Raw genomic sequence first — 21,692 nt, forward strand, 5'->3', positions numbered from 1 at the left:
GAAAAGGAAAGACAGTTGCTAAAATGAATGTTGGTCCCTTGGAAGATGAAAGTGGAGAGTTAATAGTGGAGGACACTGAAATGGCAGAGGTACTAAATCAATATTTTGCCTCAGTTTTCACGGTGGAGGACAATAGTAACATTCCTGTTGGAATGGGCAAGTCAGAGGCAATAGAAAGGGTAGAATTTAGAACAATCAATATCGATTGGGAAAAGGTACTTAGCACTACTGAGATTGAAGACAGACAAGTCCCCTGGGCCTGATGGCATACTTCCTAGAGTATTAAATTAAGTGGCAGCAGAGATAGTAGATTCATCGGTTACAATATTCTAAAATTCTCTGAACACAGGAAAGGTACGAGTGGATTGGGAAATGGCTAACATAACGCCCTTATTCAAAAAGGGAAGGAAGCAAAATGTGGGAAATTACAGAACAGTTGGTTTAACATCTGTTGTTGGGAAAGTGTTATAATCAATTATCAAGAAAGCAATATCAGGACGTTTGGAAAGTCAAATGCTATCCATCAGAGTCAGCAAGGCTTTATGAAGAGTAAATTACAGTTGACTAAATTTGCTAGAGTTCTTGAGAAAAGTAACAAGCAAAGTAGAAAATGGGGATGCTGTAGGTGTAATTTATCTGGACTTCTGAAAGGGGTTTGATAAGGTGCTACACAAAAGGTTAACTCACAAGGTTGGATCATATAGGATTGGGGTAATTTATTAAAAAGGCTGATGGACAGAAGACAGAGAGTGGAGATAAATGGGTTTTTTTCTGGATGGCAAGATGTAACTAGTCGGGTGCCACAGGGTTCGGTCCTTGGTCCCCAGCTATTTACAATCTACGTTAATGACTTGAATACAGGGATAGAAAGCTCTATAGCCATATGACAAAAAATAGACAGCATAATAAATTGCAACAAGAACCTTACAAATGGATATAGATTGGTTAGGACGGTAGGCCAAAATATGACAGATGGAATTTAACATGGATAAGTGAGAGATAATGCATTCTGATCGAAAAAAAAGGGAAGGTGATCTATTGTCTTAGAGGGGAGAGACTTCAGGGTGCTCCAGTGCAAAGGGATCCAGGTGTATTCATTTATGAGTCACAGAAAACTAGCATGCAGGTACAGCAGATAATAAAGAAATTGAATGGAATGTTGGTTTTTATAGCTAAGGAAATAGAATATGAAGGGAAGTATTGTTGCGACTATACAAGGTATTAGTAAGACCGCACCTGGAATATTGTGCACAATTTTGGCAATGGAGACAGTTCAGAGGAGGTTCACTAGATTGATCCCAGAGATGAGGGGCTTATCACATAAAGAGAGATTGAAAAATTTAGGCCCATACTCTTTGGAATTTAGAGGAATGAGAGGAGATCAAATCAAGGAATTCAAGATGTGGATAAAATAGATGTGGAGCGGATGCTTCCACTTGTGGGATATTCTAGGCTGAGAGGTCATAGTCTTAGGATAATATGTAGCAAATTTAAAACAGACTTGAGGAGAAACTACTTCTCCCAAAAGATTGAGAATCTGTGGGATTCACTACCCCAAAGTACAATGGATGCTGGGGCAGTGAGTAAATTTAAGGGGAAGTTAAACAGATTTTTAATTGATAATGGGTTGAAGGATTATGGAGAGAGGGCAGGAAAATGAGGACCTTATCAGCCATGATCGAATGGCGGAGGAGATTTGGTGGGCCGAATGGCCGAATTCTACTTCAATATCTTATGAACTTATGAAGGGAGTCAAGGCAGATCAGATCAGCCATGATCTAATTGAATGGCGGAGCAGACTTGATGGGCTGAATGACCTCTTTCTGGTCCAATGTCATATGGATAATTTCATTAGTGCTGCTTCCTGTTGTTACTGAAATTGGAAAAATTAACATGATTTACTTCCAAATTCCATCTTTCTCTCGCCCTCATCTGGTCCATCTCTGACTCTTCCCTTCCTTGACTTCTCTGTATTAATTTCTGAGGATACAGTTTACCGATCTTTACTACAAACATACTGATTCCCATAGTTACCTTGATCAAACTTCTCCACACCCCACTTCCTATGAGGGATCCATTTCATTCTCCCAGTTTCTCAATCTCTGTTGAATCTGGTCTAATGCTGCTACTTTCCACCAGGTTAACCCTGACATGTCCTGCATTTTCCTCAACTGAGAATTCCCCCCTTAAAATCTTTGACACAGCTGTTCAACCCATTACCCATCCTTCTATTCTTGCTCCTTCTCCCCACCTTCCCGCTCCATCTCCCAGAAGAAGTCCTCACTTTCCACTCTCCCAGTCTCTGCATTCAAAGGACTATCTTCTGCCATTTCCACCATCTCCAACAGGATACTACCACAACACATCATCTCCTCCCACCCATATTCCCCAGGGACAGTTTCCTCCTTAACATCCTGGTCCACTCCATCACTCCTAAAACTTCCTCAATCCCCTCCAGACATCTTCAAGCAATTACAAAAAGTGTAACATTTTCCCTTTCACTTCCTCCCTCCTCATTGTCCAAGGACACAAACGTTCCTTTCAGGTAAAGTAGTGGTTTACTTGTACTTCTTTCGATCGAATCTACTGAATTTGCTCGTCACTATGCAGTCCCTTTACATTGGCGAAACCTAAAGCAGACTGGGTGATTGTCATGTGGAACACATCCACTCTGTCGTTAAGGATGACTCTGACCTTCCCGTTGCTTTCCATTTGAATAAAACATATTGCTGTCCTGCTAACATTTCTATCCTGGGCCTGCTACACTGTTTCAATAAAGCTCAACCCTAGCTGGAGGAACAATACCTAATTTTCCGCTCAAGCATTTTACAGCCTTGAGAACTCAACATTGAGTTCAATGCCTTCAAACCAAGAACTCTTTCCTCCATTTTAAATGATACCCCCACCCTCATCCCACCCAACCTATCTGCTGTACTCAGAGCAGACCTAACCCATTTTCTCCTTTTTCATACCAATCACTAACATCCAATTCACATCTCAATCATTCCTATACTATCGTTAGCACCCCTTTCCTTTGCTCTGAGCAACTGTTCCACTTGCACTTCCTTCTCCTTTGTCAGCACCATAAAACCATCATTTTTCAACATCTTTCAGTTCTGAAAAGGAGTTATATCAAACTTGAAACATAGCTCAGTTTCTCTCTCCATAGGTACGGACAGACTTGAGTTTATCCGGCATTTTCTGCTTAAATTTCAGATTTCCAGCATCAGCAATATTTTGCTTCGATTAGGTCAAATGCTGCCTTGATGTTAAAGGCAGTCACTCTCACATCATCTGTTGAGTTTAGCTCCTTTGTCCATGCAATGATGTCAGGAGTTCAGCAGCACTAGCAGATGCCAAACTGAGTATAGGCGATGATGTTATTGTTGTGCATAGTTTGATAGCCTTGTCAATGATTCCATCCATCACCTTCTGATAATTGGAGGAATGATAATTGGCCATGTTGGGTTTGCCCTGCCATCTGTGGACAAGACATAACTAGGAATTGTACATATGGTTTTGGGTAAGTTTCAGTGTTTGACTGTGCTGGAACAGTTTAGATAGAGATGCAGTGTTTCTGGATTCCAAGTCTTCAGGAAGCTGTCACAGCCCAGAACCTTCACTGCATGGGAACAGCATTTAGAGTCAGAGAGACCAGGAGGAGTGCAATGGAATCATGTGATCAAAAAGTGGGAATCTGAGACACAGGGCTGAAGATTTAACATGATCAATATCACGTAACATGAGTTGGCAAACCAAACATGTGGAAGGATCTGCTTCTAGTTCTTTCATGATGTGACTTTTGACCGGAATTTTTTTTTCTTGGTCTGGCCTCCGTTTGGCAATCTTTCCCCATATATACTGGAAGCTGGTGCGGGTGACTTCTGTCTGTTAACATTCAATCGGGACACTGCTCCTCCAAGCCTTCTCCTCACACCAAAACAACCTGCTCAAATTATTCTAAAGATATGCTTGAATAAAGTCTGTGTACAATCATACTCGCTTGTCAAATGCTGAATTCAATAACTGATAACTATAAAAGCCAAGAAAAGATTCAAATTAATCGGGGGGTGGCACAGTGGCTCAGTGGTTAGCACTGCTGCCTCACAGCACCAGGGATCCAGGTTCAACTCCACCTTCGGGTGACTGTCTGTGGAGTTTGCACATTCTCCCAGTGTCTGCGTGGGTTTCCTCCAGGTGCTCCGGTTTCCTCCCACAATCCAAAGATGTGCAGATTAGGCGAATTGGCCATGCTAAATTGCCCATAGCACGCAGGGATGTGTAGGTTAGGTACAGTAGTCAGAAGTAAATGTAGAGTAATAGGATAGGGGAATGGGTCTGGGTGGGTTACTCTTTGGAGGATTGGTGTGGATGTTGGGCCAAATCGCCTGTTTCTACACTGTATGGATTCTATGATCTTAAATCAGAAAAAGGCTTCATCAAATGGGAAGGTTGTAGTGGGCATAGTTCCCAGTAACTCACCTGCATTTTTAGGAGGAGTGTGAATGCGAGCCCAGCTTTTCCAGCTCGAGCAGTTCTACCAACTCTGAAAATCAGGAAGTCAATACAGAAAATTACAACCAAATAGGAACAGAGAACACAGGTAGAACATGTGCTAGCATCTGAACAGAAAGAAACAGGCGAAGAAGTTCCCAAGTCAATTTGCTCAATGTTCTTTATTCAATAATCCCTTTACCTCACAATTAATTCATCCAAAGACAGTGGTTTAATACTACAGTTTTCTCTGAATTGGTGTGGATGTAGCAACATGAACTTTTAAATTCATGCTGTAGTCTATAGGGTGATAGAGGGTCCATTTTTCTTTCCATCACATGGCTGGCAGGAATCGCTCTCACTCTAACCTTTTCCGGTTGATGCGGAGATGCATTCATACACCATGCATCAGTTGGAGAACCTAGACAGTGGTCTGTCCTTTCGCCTGAGCCAGTTCTCACTGTACTGAACCAGTGCTTCTATAGATCAAGATACTGCCACCTTTCAAATAACGAAACTTTGATACTGGTGCACACTTCTGTCTTTCCTTAGTGTTATAGAACCGCAGGCAACGGTGTGGACAGGCACTGAGGCAGGGAGCTCGAGCAGTTGTGCTGGCACCTCCAAAAACAGGGAGTGATGGTGAGGGAGGGCAGTTGCGGCAATCAGATTGACCCTGTTTGGAGGAAATAAGGTTGCCTTTGGGGGAAGGTGGCCTGAAGAGAAGTAAGTGCAGAACAAGGACTCCTCAACCCACATGCTTCATTCGCTGTAAATACTTCTTGTTTAACCTCAAATTTTCCTCTATATTTGTCATCATCTGATGCCAGATGAATAATGAATTCCTGTCTCTGGATCTTTGGGTCTTCCAGGAGTTCAAATCTCACGTTACACCAGTTTTGGAGCATTAATCGAGAACTGGGATACACTTCAGATATGGGGTTTCAGTGCTACCAGGTGCTATGAATTCATCCCCTTGGAATTACTCCAAATTAAGGGAGACTTAATGGTATCACAGTTATTGTCACTGGGCTAGTATTCAGAGGACAAGGCTCATGTCCACAGCAGCTGATAGAATTTATATCCAATGAATGAAACTAGTTTTGTTTTTCAGATTCAAACTCCCGTGACTGAAACCATGCCTAGTTGCTGCAAGTGTTCTTTAGGGAAGGAATTCTGCCATCCTAGTCTACTTATGGCCTTTGATCCACTGCATTGTTTCTGATTTTTAGCTGGCCTTGGGAGTGGCTTAGCAAAACAGCCAGTTCAACGGGCAATTAGGCTTTTGTCAGTAACATCAACATTCCAAAAAAGAATAAAGAAATGTGATAGATCTGTCCCTAACCAAGTTACAAATCGTGGTGCTCTCCGCAGGTATCAACTGAAAGGATAGACTGTGTAATTTCAACACTTCAATATGTCCCACCATTACCCTTAGTCACATCCTGAGATAAGGATGGGCTGCTAAAAACTTTCAGAACAGATTATTTGGAGTACTGTGTACACCAGTGCTGTGGTATTGCTCAATATCCTATCACAGTCTGTTGATTAAAAATCGATGGAGATTATAGAAAGGTACATCATACAAATGGCTGCCATGTGATTCTGAGAGTACTAGGCTAATCTACTGACAAATGATACATCATATCTATCAGCTTGGATTAGTTTCATTTACACTTGAATTAAAATTAATCAGGTACAAAACAGGTTTAATGGCTTCCTGGATACCGAATGCTGCCATTTGATACATCACTGAAATGTGTAATATCAACATCCTTTCAAAAGGTAAGAACAGAAGGCCGTGCAGTTATAAGCTGAACCAACTGCTTACCTGTGGATGTACGTCCTGATGAACTGTGGGGCATCATAGTTAACTACACACGTAACACCTTTAACATCAATTCCTCTAGCACTTGCATCTGTGCTGATCAGTCTGAGGGAGAAGGTATTGCAAATGAGACAATAATAACAAGTTGGATTCTAGTCCATAATTACATCGGCATGGCACACTATCGAAGATTAGTTTCTTTAATAGTCAGACAACTCTAGTAAGCAAAAAAAAAGTCACATATTTACACACCAGCGTTAGGGGGAAGGAGAGAAACCTAGTGTGAATCTTCTAAACACTTCAGGCCTAACTTTCAATTTCTCTCCAAAGCCTGTGGATTTCCCAGCTCCATGGCCATCTCTCCAATACCCTCCTGTTTGGAACTCTCCAATCAGGTTCCCATTACAACCACATCTCTGACATCCCTGACTAAAGTTACAAAATATTCTCCATGACTGACCACTGTACATTATTTCTCTTCACCCTTTCTGCAGCTTTTGACAATATCACTCACACCATCCTCCAAAGTCTCTTTTTCCTTGACCAATTCAAATCACATGTAAAGCATTTCCAACATTAACTTTATTCCCCCCCTTACATGCTCAATTTGAGAGTTTGCCAAGGACCTTTTCTCACTCTCCACCCAGTCATCATTCTGACATGGTGATACTATGCACAGAAACAGCATCAATTTCTACATACTAAGATAGCTCTTTCTCACCATCACAACTCTCGATCTCTCTATAACTTCTGACCTCTCACACTTAGCCCAATGTCCAGTTTTGGACGAACTCAAACTTCTTCTAAACATTTGAAACACCTAGTGCATTGTCTGTGAACCCCAGACAATGGATTTGTGAGTAGTACTACTCAAACCCTTTGGCATGATGGTAGCCCACAAACCCACCAACACACTAAAACAGCAGCTAATGAACTTGAAAGACCCTATACAGACAATGAGCAAAACTGACGTCATTTACAAAATACTATGCAAGGGCAAGGACTGTAACAAACACTACATTGGACAAACAGGCAGAAAACTAGCCACCAGGATACATGAACACCAACTAGCCACAAAAATACATGACCCTCTCTCACTAGTATCCTCACATATGGATGAGGAAGGACACCACTTCGACTGGGACAATATATCCATCCTAGGACAAGCCAAACAAAGACACACACGAGAATTCCTAGAAGCATGGCATTCCAACCGGAATTCTATCAACAAACACATCGAGTTAGACCCCAACTACCTCCCGTTGAGAAAAGGAAAAGGAAGTGACTTCACCACAGGAAATAACATCACCAAACCAAAGAAACCCAAACATATAAATAGAAAGCAAGAATTTTCAGCATTGCTTTGCATGAGGTCCACTGAAGATGTTACCTAGTAAGGTAATGAAACCTACATCCAAAACCTCAAACTGAGCTACAAATCTTCTCAAAACTCGCTAGGACTATAACCTGGTGTCATGTGACTTCTGACTTTGTTCACCCCAGTCCAACACTAACACCTCCACGACATTGTAGATGGTGGACAGACGGTGGGGAGTCAAGAGTTAGCTACTGGCCATAATATTCCTAGCCTCTAACATGCTCTTGTAGCCAGTACGTGACAAGTCTAGCTGAGTTGCTGGTCAATAGTAAACTCGAGGATGTTTTTAGTGGGGGAGTTCAGTGATAGTAACTCCATTAGTTATCAAAGGACAGGGGTTAGAATGTCTCTTCTTGGAGACGATAATTGCCTGGCATTTATCTGGCGCCAATGTTATTTATCACTTGTCAGCCCACACCCAAATATCGTTCAGATCTTGTTGCGGAGTCTGGATGGGATGCTGTTCAGAGGGTCAGTGCAGACTTGGTGGGCCAAATGCCCTCTATATGCATTGTAGTGATTCAATGATTCTAAGAATGGTCACTTTTAATGTTTTATGGTATGTATTACGGTAACCTTGCCCATCTCTGCTACCATCCCATCAATACCATTGTGAGTACCAGACTAGATAATTCCAAGACTCTTATGGATAGTCTGTCAGGGTAGTCTCCTATTCCTGAAAAACTTCAGCTTACCCATCACTCTACTTCCCACATCCTGACTCCCTTCAAGTCCTATTCACCACTGCTAGAGACTCACTGATTTATATTGCCTTCCAGGATCTTAATGATTAAAATGGAACAGTTTTAACCTTGCATTTAAATCCCTTCACAGCCTGACCCCTCTCTTTATCTGTAATCCCACATAACTGAAATTCAGTTTCTGTCACTCCTGAGTCTGTAGAGTTGTATGACTATCACCTTGCCATTGGCAGCCACTCTTTCTGTGATGTAGGACACATGCCATGGAATTCCTGCCCCAAACTCCTCTACCTCACTCTCCAGTTTTAAGATGCTCAAAACTTAAAGCTTGAACCCAAAATTCCTGACCCCACTCCTTTGTTAGTTTTCTTGCTGCACGTCTCTCTGAACTCCTTAGAATATTTTTCTAGCTTAAAGGCATTACGTATAGGCAATTTGATGTCTCAAATACCTGTAATCCCTTTCCCTAACAGCAATCAGTACACGGATACATACATGCCAACTAAACAGTGACAAATCAAAGCCGTGAAACCATGTGATCACAAGTACACACTTACATTTGGAGTTTTCCTTTCTCAAACTCTTTCAGTGTCTTTCGTCTTTCATTGGGGGAAAGCCTGGAAGAAAATTCTGCCACTTCTATGCCACCAAAGGCACAAAGTAAAAGGTACAACCTGCAACACACAACAAAACACCTGAGAGACACTGACCAATGTGTCTAAATAGAGACACTGACCACTGATTGTAAACACAGACAGCTCAGTGTCACACTAACCTTTGTTTGCAAATATAGGCAACTCAGTGTCACACAGACCAAAGATACGACTAGCTTGACCAATAATACAGCGGTTACCTGTGTGATGCATCTCTGGAGTTGGTGAAACACAAGATACGACTGAATTTCATTCTCAGGGCAAAGTAGAGGATTATCAGAGGCTTCTTTCTGAGATTGCATGGGACAACGAATTCCTGTAAGAGACAGAGAAAGACCTTTTTTGGTAAAGTTTAAAATTATACATCTTGAAAACTGCAAATAGAAACAGGTTTGAAATATCTGCTGTGTGGGAATGTCAGCTCATCACTGAGTCTATCACTGAGTGTAGCAGAGGGAACAACATTGGCTTTAGAGCAAACATTCCCTACATTAGTTAAGCAAGCCAAGAAAAGGCCCATGATGGAAAGTCTCAAATTATTACCAGATAACTCACCAGCTGGGGATTATCATTCACAGAAACCCGACCTGAGCACTTTCCAAAATGTTGCTGAACCTTATCACTGGGCCATATTTCCTCTCCCATTCATAAGAAGAAATGAAACCAGAGGTGGCGGCCATTCACACCTTGAGCCTGCTCCATTCTTCAACCAGATCCTGGTCAATCCTCCACCTCAATCTACTGACCGCAGTCTTGAACATACCCAGTGACTGAGCTTCCACAATTCTCTTAGGTAGAAAATTCCAAAGATTCATTACCTGAAGAAGGAAATTCCTCATCTTAGTCCCAACTGGCCTACCTTTTATAGCTACAAAGGGCAATGATCATGGGATCCTGACAGGAAAGAATTGGAGATAAATTCAGAAGAACAACCAACCATGACAGCATTTCTGTTTGTGGCAGAAGGTCATAGGATCTCCATGACCTTCTATCCAAACCTTCAAGAACCTCTTGCCTTGCATCTGGCAGAATTTGCAAATGGTGCACAGGACTCACCAGCCATCTCAGAACAGAAGGGAAGCAAGTCACTCTCAAACCCAAGGAACTGCCTGTGAATATGGAGAGAAATAACTGGAGGTTTGAGCACCCCTCAGATAATCTCATACATACTAAAGATTGTTGGAGGCTAGGGTTAGGCAATCTGCCCTCACCCTTCCCTAGACCCCCCCCCCCCCCCCCCGAACTCCTTGTCTCTCAGTTGTTGAGCTCCCTATCCCCTACTCTGAAATTTTCTCCCTAAACTTCTCCAACTCCCTCCAACTTCCTCTCCACTATTAAGACACACAAACTATACCAACTTGACAGAACCTTTGATCGTCCCTTCTAGTACCTCTCTTTATAAATCTGGCATCATTTTCATATTCAAGTACACATTCATGGTGCAATTTGGAACATCTTTCTGCACTACAAGTATTATAGAAATGCAGTTAGTTGTTTTGCTATACAGCAAAGGACATTGAGAGACATCTCTAACTAAATACGAGGCTTGTGCTGGTTGAATGGTTGAAATCAGTGCAGTGAGTAATCAATTTGGGTTTGATTCAGAGAGATATTAGGGGAAAGATAACAATTTACTTTTTCCTGAAGTCAAGGAATCATGTGTGTGCTAACCCTCTCCCAATGTATAAGAAATAATCTGAAATTAAACAGTTCCAATCAGGTCTGAATGGATCCCCAAATCACAGAATTGGGTTAAGTGGTACCCTGTGAGCAGTTGGTCTTATTCTCCTAGACAGTAGGTGCTACAGCATGTTATTCACCTTGGTATTGTGTACAGCGAGCCTCAGCTTCACTCTCAGTCAGCCTCTGTTTAACTCACTCTTTGTTCAACTCTTCTGCCAGCAATGACTCAAGCTTAGTGAAATCCCTGAGCTGTTCACTGGGTGTGGTACATCTTTAAACTTTCTCATGCATCTAATAAAGCTCAAAGGATAAAAGATTCCATTCTTAGAGTGCAATTGGAAATAGCCCAAGGCTGCATTCTGCCCACCAAACAAGTGAGGCTCATTTCAAGCAAAAGTGCCACTTTTCTACAGTATCGGCAAGATATCGTCCCCCCGCTTACAAACGGTCAGGTGTGGTTCAGTGGTAGATCTCTGGTCTGTGACTCAGAAAGTTGTGGTTTCAGGTCTATGTCCAATTCTGTCACACCCAATGACGTCTGAGAGAGTGCTGCACTTATGGAAGATGTCATTTTTGGATTAGATGTTAAACGAGGTACACACTCAGGAGGATGCAAGAGATTCCGCAACACAGTTTTTAAGAGGAGCAGGGGTATTTTCCCCATGGCCCACCCAATATTTATCCCATAACTAACACAGTAAAACAAACTGATTATCTTATTGCTGTCTACAGGAGGTAACCTGTGCAAATTCAGCAGTTGCTTTTTTCTACATTACAGGAGTGATTACACTCAAGTACTTCATTGGTGGTAAACAGCCTTGGGGCATGAAATAAGCAATACAGATAGGCGTTCTTTCTTTCAACATCAAAAGACATGGGAATTAGGCTGAATCAATACTCACCGTCAGGCCCTCGGGCAAGGTGTACTTCTTTCCAATGCTGTCCCCAGGTCCTTGGAGTTCACTCTGGGTCACATGAGTCTCACTCTCCAATGGTGTGTAATTGGAGGTGAAGAGTTGAGGTTGGTGCAGTGCCAACTGCTGCAGTTTCTCAGAGTCCTGGGTGAGGGTGGCAGAAAACAGCAGCTTCTGCAGGGGCATCTGCAGTCGGGAATGGCTGTGGAAGGTAGTCTGCAGTTATTAGGAATATACATATATTGCTAATATGTGATGGAATTAAGCGACAACAATTAGACAATAGGTATTCAAGTCAGAAAATGCACAGACAGTGATGTCATGGTTGTGTCAGTAATCTAAATGCCCAGGTTAATGACCTGGGATTATGAGTTCAAATCGCACTACGGCTGCTATTGAAATTTAAATTCAATTAATAAATCTGGAATGTAACCATGATTACTGTAAAAAAGAATATGGTTTACTTAAGCCTTTTGGGGAGCAAATCTACTAACCTTCTCCAGTTGGGCCTACCTACGATGTGGTTGACTCTTAACCCCTGAATGGCTTTGTAAGCCACTTGGCTCATTAGAGATTTGCAACAAATGCTGGCCCGGCTAGTATAGCTATAAACCACCAGGGAACAAAGGAAAAATATCCTCCTGTAAAAGTGAAGTGAGCTGAGAACACCACAGCAACTAGTCTATTAACAGATACTAACACTTGCCCAGTTCGTTTACAAAGTCAATTTTTCATTTATGAACTGTGCCCAAAATTGTAGTACACATAAATTGAAATTTGCTGTCACAGTGACAGTCATAGGAACTGTGAGTCACCATGAATATAAAGAGAGTTTTTCTGGGAATTAAGCAGTAATATTACCTATTCAAATGATCAAACCGTTGATTTGCTTTCTGAGTTGGTATATCTGACAGCCATCCAAAAAATCTTTTTTTAACCAAGGGATCTATAGAAGAAGTCATTTTGAAGGACTATCCCAGATTACCCATACTGAAATAGTCTTCCAAATTTTACAAACCAAGTACTAATAAAAAAAAACGAATAATTTGAAAAACTAAATAAAACAAATAATTTGAAGAATGAAAACGTTACAGCATCGGTTGTAACTCAGTGATGGCACTCCCACCTCTAAGAGGGTTCAAGTTTCTACTTTCGCTAATCCACACTGACACTACCCAAGTACTGAGGGATTCTTTTGAATCAAATGTTAAACCAAAACTTCATCTTCCTCCAGCAGGGAGTGAAGGATTATTAAAAATCCTGGTCCTACCCAGAGCTATGACTATCAGAAGGACTTTCAACAATAACAGCACATGCTGTACCAATCAACTCATTCAAAATTAACAAGATAAACATTGTTACTAGGTGTGGCTAGGTAGAGATTTCCCAGTGACAAGGATGAAGAAACTTTCAAGTATACTCTTTCCTCAATATATTATATATATAAGTAAATAGAACAGTGCCCATGGTAACAGACATTACAGACTGTGGAAGATACAGCTCTAATAGACCAAAACGTCTTCTGTTTATGTTGTAGTCAACCTAAAAGAATAAATTGACAACTTACAGTAACACTTCATGTATTTCCAAAAACTAGATTCTCAAAACAAAACAAACACTGAGCCAACAAGGAAGCCCAGAGGCCACACACAGGAACAAACAGTCTCTATGACAGGTATATCTGAAGTCCAAATGTGAACTCACCAAAATTATATATAATTGCACCACAAATTACCCTTACTCCTATACTCAAATCCTCTTTTAATCAAGGCCAATATAGCAGTTTACCTTTTAATTGCTTGTTTTATCTGCATGCTAACTTTCAGTGACTCCTGGCCAAGGACTCTTATGCAATTAAAGGTAGGGCCTTTGGACTGTGTTGTAGAACAGACACCTAGGGGTTAATGTACATAATTCACATATGTATTGAAGATGCATCATATATAGCTAGGATGGTTAAGAAGGTGTTTAACACACATGCCTTCATTGCTCAGACCTTTTGAGTATAAGAGTTGGGACATTATGTTGAGATTGTATGGGACATTGGTGAGGCCTCTTCTGGAGTACTGTGTCCAGTTCTGTTTTCCCTGTTGTAGTAAGGATATTATTAAGCTGAAGAGGATTCAGAAAAGATTTACCAGGATGTTGCCAGGAATGGAGGGTTTGAATAATAAGGAAAGGCTGTATAGGCTGGGACCTCTTTCACTAGAGTGAGAGAGATTGAGAGTGACCTGATAGAGGTTTATAAAATAGTGAGGGTTATAGATAAGGTAACTGTCAGGTGTCTTTCCCTTAGGGTGGGGATTTCAAGACTAGGGGGCATACTTTTAAGGTGAGAGGAGAAAGATTTAAAAATACATGAGGTGCAATTTTTTTTTAAAACACAGTGTGGTTAGTTTGTGGAATGAACTTCCAGAGGAAGTGGTGGATGTGGGTACAGTTCCAACATTTAAAAGATATTTGGATAAGTATACGAATAAGAAATGTGTGGAGGGACTTGGGCCAAGTGCAGGCAAATGGGATTAGTTTAGTTTGGGATTATATCAGCATGGACTGGTTGAACTGAACGGTCTGTTTCCGTGCTTTATGAATCTATGACTCCCAAGTCCTTTTAAAGTTCAACATTTCACAGTTTCTAAATATTTTTTAAAAACCTCTTTTTATTTTTCTGATGCAAGTGGACAGACCCATATTTCTCCACATTGTATACCAAGAGTCAAATTGTTGCCTATTCGTTAACCTCTTGAAATCCCTCAAAGCATCTTTACATCATAATTTCAACTCACACCTCACCTAGTTCTAAAGTAGGGTCACTGAACCCAAAACGTTATCTGCTGTCCTGCCACAGATGCTGCCAGACCTGTTGAGTTACTCTAGTAATTGCAGTTTTTATTTCACACTCTAAATTGTCTGGAAACTTATAAATATTATTTGGAATCCTCACATCCAAATTGTTGATATATATTGTGAAGAGCTTGGGCTCGGAGAGCTCGGATCTTTGTGGTACTGCACTACAAACAGTCTGCCAGCAGGAAATAGCCCCTTTATTCTTCCCCTAAGGAACTGGTGTTTGACATTTGAGGAATAATTAATAAGATCAATGAGGGGATAAACAGTGAAAGTAGCACATTTGGGTTTACAAAAAGCATTCAATTAGGTGTCAATGAAGTGATTATCACATTAAATTTGGAGTCATGAGGTTCCAGATAATTGAGGATTGGTTAATGGATAGCAAACAGAACAGTAGCAATAAGTGGGGCATTTTCAGGTTGGCAGGTTGTAACCAGCAGGGTTTTACAATCTATGTTAATGACATACGAGGGAGCAGAGATTACATACATTCAGATTTACTGCCAACAGAAAGTTAGATTGGAAAATAAGTGCTGAGGAGGATGCAAAAAGGCTACAGCGAGATATGGACTGGTTACCGTATTTCATTTCCTATGTTCCTGCCTATTGAGAAATATGAAATTACCCACTTTGGCAGGAAAAAATAAGTGGAAACATTTTTGAATGGTGAAAGACTGGGAAACGATTGCCAGAGGGACTTGAATGTTCTTGCAGATGAATTACAGGAAGGTATCATGTGGGTACAGCAAGCAACTGGAACGGCTTTGTTACAAAGAGCAATTAAAGAGTATTACAGTAAGAAAATCTCACTACAAGTATACAGGGAATGGTGAGGCCACATCTGGAGTACTGTGTACAGTTTTGGTCTGCTTAAGGACAAACTTAATCCTTGGAGTACAACAAATATTCAACTTGTCCCTGGAATGAGGGGTTTGTCCTGTGGAGAGAGATTGAATAAACCAGACAGGAGGTCTAACTGAAAGACAGAAAATGCTTTGATGGACTGACAGGATAGACGCTGAGAAAATATTTCCCTTCGCTGCAGAATCTAGAACAGAAGTTCTTGGTCTCAGAATAAGGATGAGACAAGCAGGACTGAGATGAGGATTGTTGTGAATCTTTAGCATTCTGTACTTCAAACAGCCATGGACAATCAGCCATTGAGTATATTTAAACAGATGTCGATAGATTTTAGGTATTTAGGAAATTAAGGGATATGGGAGTGGTGTGGGAAGGTGCAGCCTAGGCAGAAGATCATCCACGATACTTTCGAATGGCAGAAAAAGTTTGAAGGGCCAAATACAGTCATAGAGATGTACTGCATCTTACAGCATGGAAATGACCCTTTGGCTCAACACGTCCTTGCCTACCATATATCCTAAATTAATCTAGTCCCATTTGCCCACATTTGGCCCATATCCCTCTAAACCTTTCCTATTCATATGCCCATCCAGATGCCTCTTAAACGTTGTAGTTGTCTCATCCTTTACTGCCCCCTTAGTCAGCTCATTCCATACACGCACCACCCTCTACATGAAAATATTGCCCCAAAGGTCCCTTTTATATCTTTCCCCTCTCACCCTAAACCTGTGCTCTCTAGTTTTGGATTTTCCCACCCTGAGGGAAAAAAACCTTGGCTATGCATCCTATCCATGCCCCCATGATTTTATCAGCTTCTATCAGGTCACTCCTCAGCCTCCAATCCTCCAGGGAAAATAGCCCCAGCCTATTCAGCCTCTCCCTGTAGCTCAAACCCTCCAACTCTGGCAACATTCTTGTAAATCTTTCCTGCACCCTTTCAAATTTCATAACATCCTCTCTATAGCAGGTGGACCAGAATTGAACACAGTATTCCAAAAGTGGATTAACCAATGTCCTGTATAGCTGCAGCATGACCCCACAACTCCTATACTCAGTGCACTGACCAATAAAGGCAAACTTAGCAATGCCTTCTTCAAATGGCTTACTCCAACTCCTATTTCTTAACATCTTGTGTTCTAAAAAAAAAATCGGCCAATTTCAGTTTTGAAAGATTCAATTATACCATTGTCCAGAGTCTTTTGGAGAAGTGTTCCAGATTTCTAATATAATTTCTGAAGCAATGTTTCCTGATTGTTTTCCTACCACCAAACTCAACCAGTGTGACAGTACTCCCTGCTGCAAAACATGAACATGCCTGACATAAACCAAAGTTCTAATGCAGCCACCGATATGGTGTTCTGCTCTTTGTAGTTGCAGCCCTAACATTGGCTCCATCCCATTCCCGAGGGACACTCAGTCCCTTACCTTGCAGCTGTGCAAACTCCTGGCTTTGTCCTCTGGAACAAACTGTCTGGAGCTGAACATTCATTCACTTGGTATACTGCATTCTCTACTTTGTTCAGCCAATCCTGATGCATGTTATCAATCATTCGATCTGCCTCATCGATTATCTGCAACACAACCACATTCCAGGTTTTTAGGCTAGTAAATCTGAAACATCTATCTTCTTTAGCAAAGGGGAGGGAGACATTTAACATCATTCCTCAGAACAGGAAAACCACTGCTACTATCCAGTGACAAATACTCAATTGAGACAAGTCAAGGACCTCAACTGAGATGCCTACCACAGTCCAACATCCAGCCAACAGATATTTCCTTGGCTCACTCAGAGTGGCTGCCTGGAGGACCTGACTGGAATGTGTGAATAAATTGGCATTGTTAATTGTAAAGCCCTGGAGTAGAGCTGAACTGCCAAGAGACAGGAAGTTATCCATTATCTTTAGACTGAGGTCGGTCAAGCCTTACCAAGAATCGGAGATGCCGCAGATCGAATCCATCTGTTTTGGCAATGTGGTCAACCAAACGTCCTGGAGTTGCAACGATGATGTCTGCCAAGCTGCAATAGCCAGTAAACCTGTGGTAACAAAAGCAGGAAAACTTTCTAATGATCACAGGCATTGAGGAATTTTGGCTCAGCAATTACAAAACTGCATCTACAATCAAGGCCATCAATGCACTTACGTCAAAAAACAGGGTCTTGTACATGTAATTAAAAGCTAATTACATACTGGCCAAAAAACAGGGTATGCCAAGAATCTAGGTTATACTGCTATCAGGTAATGTTACCGGCCTGCTGCTCTAGCTCTTCAGTGGAGTGATAATTTCCTGCAAATGGCTTGCCTTCCTGCACTGTACCATAACTTCCAAAGTCCCACTAGAATCTCTCCTTAGTCCACTTGCCTCTTCCACTTGGGATGGGCTGATAATGTTGGCCCATTCGGCAGGGAGGGAGACAGACAGACAGAGAGACAGAGAGACAGACAGAGAGACAGACAGAGAGACAGACAGAGAGACAGACAGAGAGACAGACAGAGAGACAGACAGAGAGACAGACAGAGAGACAGACAGAGAGACAGACAGAGAGACAGACAGAGAGACAGACAGAGAGACAGACAGAGAGACAGACAGAGAGACAGACAGAGAGACAGACAGAGAGACAGACAGAGAGACAGACAGAGAAAAAGACACTGTCCAAATAACAAGTCTCATGCTCCATTTAAATTTCTCTATGCTGTTTAAAAACAGCCTGACTTGGATTAGCTCCTCACACACAGGACTCTGCAGCAGTTCTGACTTGAATCGAGAACTCCTGGGAGGAAAGTTCTAAGCTCAGTTGGTGAAGTGGGAATGGCCTCATTTTTAAATACTTCATAGATAATCATTCTGCTGGGGGGGGAAGAAAGAGCCAAATGATCTTAGAAAATTCAGTGGGGAGATTCAGTTTTGGACTAATGCTTCCCAAACTTTTATCCAAGGTGGTTCCATTTTAATGCCTTAGACTTTGTGAGATACCAGAGTTGCATGGAGTGGGAGTAGTCAGTAGGTACCAAACAGCTGGTAAATACCCACCTTTTTACAGTTTGTGGTCGTAGCAGCAAACCGGCCTGACAGCAACAACTAACTGAAGCCCAGTATAGAACAAAAACAAACATTTAAAGATTTTGCAGCTTTAAAAACTAATTCTACATTCTATGGCCACATTATTGTCTCAGAGTCCATAATCTCACTGGGACTGATGGTCCTTCAGTTGGGTAGCCTGAGTTATTTGAGATAAAGAATGAGTTCAAGGAGAGAACAGATTTCTAACTTCAGAACTGAATAGACGTGGTGAAATTCCAAAGGCATGGATCGGTTGCTCTGCTGCAGTATTATCACAATCGTGAAGTCCATTCAAGCACTCAAATGTGTTAACTAAAAACAAACAAAATTAGAATTACTTACGTATGCTCAACAAGAGAGGCCTGCTCCACAGCAAATTGTTTCTGTCCAGCAACAATCACTACTTTCAGACCCAGGCCCTCAGTATACCTTTTGAACACCTTACATACCTGAGAAAAATAATAATCATTTACGTGAGGTGTTGTGGGTTCTCCGAATTATTCAAATCTTTAGGTCAATGTACCACAATGGTTCATTAGCCTTTGATCCGTTTAATCATTAGAAAATGATCTGTCTCTTGAAGGAGTTTTCACCACTTAAGCAGTATGAACTGCAAGTGAGGATGGGATGAGACAGGGAACAAAGAGTACAGCTGTCCAGTAGAGCCACCCATATTGTCTGCACAGACATACTTGCCACTTCGGGCATGCCAAGGTTTTACTTTGAACAGCCAAAATCAATTCTCTGATTTAGAAAAGACACTGATTCTCCAAAAATGTACACATTTGTGTTAGTGTCTCTCAGTCAGTGTCTCCTGATGTTTGGGTTTACAGAGTACATAGATCAACATAGGCTGCTCATGTACGCTTCCTAGTGGTATGTTCACAGAGTAGACCGGACAGAAGTTGCAAACAGTACTGTATGTAGACAGGACTTGGGTTTCTTAACACTACCTCATCATAGATTTAAGCAAAGGTCACTTGGAATGGAAAATATAAATATTTTCAAGAAAAACATTCTTGAATTTAAATTGAAGGCGAAGTCCTGCACACATCACAAAAACCTTTTCTTAAAAAAATGTATTTTGATCAGTGACAAGTTTGTGAGTCACTGATGACTTTGAGGTCTCCAAGTTCAGTGGCATTCAAGAGTGAACAGAGTTACATCTCCTTCTCAACTGATCTCTGCTCAGCTCTTTCCAGTGACGAGGCTGAGCTGGAGAACACACACCAGAAGGCTGCACAGTCAGTTGTATGGATTATCAGGATACCACCTGTCACTCCACCATCATGCATCTCACCATCCCCAACAAACCAACAAGAGTCAAAAACCAGCCAGAACCTGATGGAAGTAACTCCTTCCCTTTACCTGCTGAGCCAGTTCCTTGGTTGGGAGCACAGCCAGGGCTCGAACTCTGCATACCACACGGCCCATCAGCGCCTGCAAATGAAACCTGGATTTACTCAGGATGCACAGGAGAAATAAGCAACAATAAAAAGCCTACATTAATCTAGAAGCTCCCAAGACTTCAGGTCATACCAAACCAAATGAGGTACATGTGAGGTATAGTCACTGTTGAAATATGAAAAATATGGCAGTCAATTCATGTCCTTTTGGTCCTCTCAGACAGCAATCTAATAGTAGCATGCTTCCTGTCTTTAATAATATTTAAGTATTAGCCAAGACACAGGAGAATTCTTTTGCTCTTTTTTGAAATATAGTAGTGCTACGGGATCTTCTGCATCCACCTGAGCTGATAGGTAGAGTCTTGATTAACTCCCTCAGCACTGCAGCCTGGATTATGTGCTCAGCTCTCTGCAATGGGGTTTGATCACACAGCGTTTGGCTCAAAGGCATTACTAACTGAACCAATTTTAATGTCTTCTACTCAGCCATGTCTTCAAATAGAGAGCACACAACCTTTCTGTCAGCAAGACAGACTCAGGCAGTGACATCAAGATGACGTACCCTGTGACTCAGCGATCAGATGTACTCTTTATTACAAAGTCTACCACAGTCAGCTAAACTCCAGCAAAAATATACATCATCGAGTGGATTTAAAGCAGTCCCTTTCATAGGCCATGGATACATTGTACTGTTGTGGATGCTGTGACCTTAATCTTCCGAGAGGTCTAAGGAATGCCTGCCAAGAGAAACTCCGTAAGTACCAGTGAAGAGAGCACCCAGTAGAATGCATATCTCCCCCATCAACTCAATGTCAGAAGTCAGGTGACAAAGGAGCAGCACTCTAAAAGCCTGTGATTTTAAATAAACCTGTTGGACTATAACCTGGTGTCGTGTGACTTCTGACTTCATCCACCTCAATCCAAAACTGGTATCTTCACATCTTGACTCAATGTGATTATAATTACACAGCTCTTGAGGCTTTTCACAGCTTGGTTGAAGAGATGTCATTATAAAGCTGAAAAAAAAGAGCTTCCACCTTATTGAGGAAGCATCTGATCAAACCACATGCAAATACCTGCTCTGAAAACATTGCTCTAATTTTGAGAGCTTTGACAAATTTAATTACAACACAAATCAAACAACCCGCAACATTTTTAAATTAAAAATGTTGGTTCACGGAACCTCCCAATGTAAACAGATGTTTTAAAAACTCCAGGGTGTGGATCTGCACCGTTGGCAAAAACAAATCAATTATTCCTTGGGCTACACCCTTTCAAGTTACATAGAAATCTATCCATTAGTTTTTGAGAGCTATTGGTGACAAATTGACTTATAAATGGACAAAAACTTTACTGCTGTCCATCCTAGGTGGCAGGAGCAAAGAAGAGTACAGAAAATGCTGAAAGTCTCAGCAGGACAGGCAGCATTTGTATTGAGAGAGGTACAGAACTTGAAGACTGTTCATCCAAGCTAGGAAAAATTACAAATCCTGCAGCTCTAAAGAAGTTGAAATGGTTGTGATAAAAGAACAAAGGGGAAGATCAGTGACAGGGGCAGGGCACAGGAGACACTAAATGACAAAGGTCAGGCGTGTAGAGCCATGGGCGGTGACAATAGCAAAAGTGAAGAAATAAGAGATCTCTCCAGAGGAGGTGTGTAGCAAACAGGTATTCAAATTTTGAAAGAGAAAATAAACAAAACCAAGACTGAAATATGCAGAGAAGATGAAACAAAATTAGGGCAAAGATTATATCTAAAATTGTTGAATTCAATATTGAACCTGAAAGAGTGTCCACATTCAGGAGGGGGGGGGGACATTATTTGGAATTTATGGTGTGGTACAGACATGTTTTAGTCTTATGT

The 21,692-nt window shown here is 41.4% G+C and overlaps 1 protein-coding gene across 1 annotated transcript in view; it reads right to left on the minus strand.

Moving 5' to 3' along the window:
• The window catches only part of ddx51 (DEAD (Asp-Glu-Ala-Asp) box polypeptide 51), a 55,943-nt gene that overhangs the window by 25,119 nt on the left and 9,132 nt on the right, over positions 1 to 21,692 (minus strand). The window contains exons 5-13 of the mRNA XM_072587068.1: positions 19,791 to 19,862; positions 18,765 to 18,871; positions 17,289 to 17,397; positions 16,788 to 16,933; positions 11,640 to 11,853; positions 9,255 to 9,370; positions 8,959 to 9,075; positions 6,326 to 6,427; positions 4,483 to 4,546 (exon numbers count right to left, since the gene is read on the minus strand). Coding sequence (XP_072443169.1) covers positions 4,483 to 4,546; positions 6,326 to 6,427; positions 8,959 to 9,075; positions 9,255 to 9,370; positions 11,640 to 11,853; positions 16,788 to 16,933; positions 17,289 to 17,397; positions 18,765 to 18,871; positions 19,791 to 19,862 — 1,047 coding nt within the window. The remainder of the gene's footprint in view (positions 1 to 4,482; positions 4,547 to 6,325; positions 6,428 to 8,958; positions 9,076 to 9,254; positions 9,371 to 11,639; positions 11,854 to 16,787; positions 16,934 to 17,288; positions 17,398 to 18,764; positions 18,872 to 19,790; positions 19,863 to 21,692) is intronic.

The sequence above is a fragment of the Chiloscyllium punctatum genome, chromosome 17, assembly GCF_047496795.1.
Source record: "Chiloscyllium punctatum isolate Juve2018m chromosome 17, sChiPun1.3, whole genome shotgun sequence".
NCBI lineage: Eukaryota > Metazoa > Chordata > Chondrichthyes > Orectolobiformes > Hemiscylliidae > Chiloscyllium > Chiloscyllium punctatum.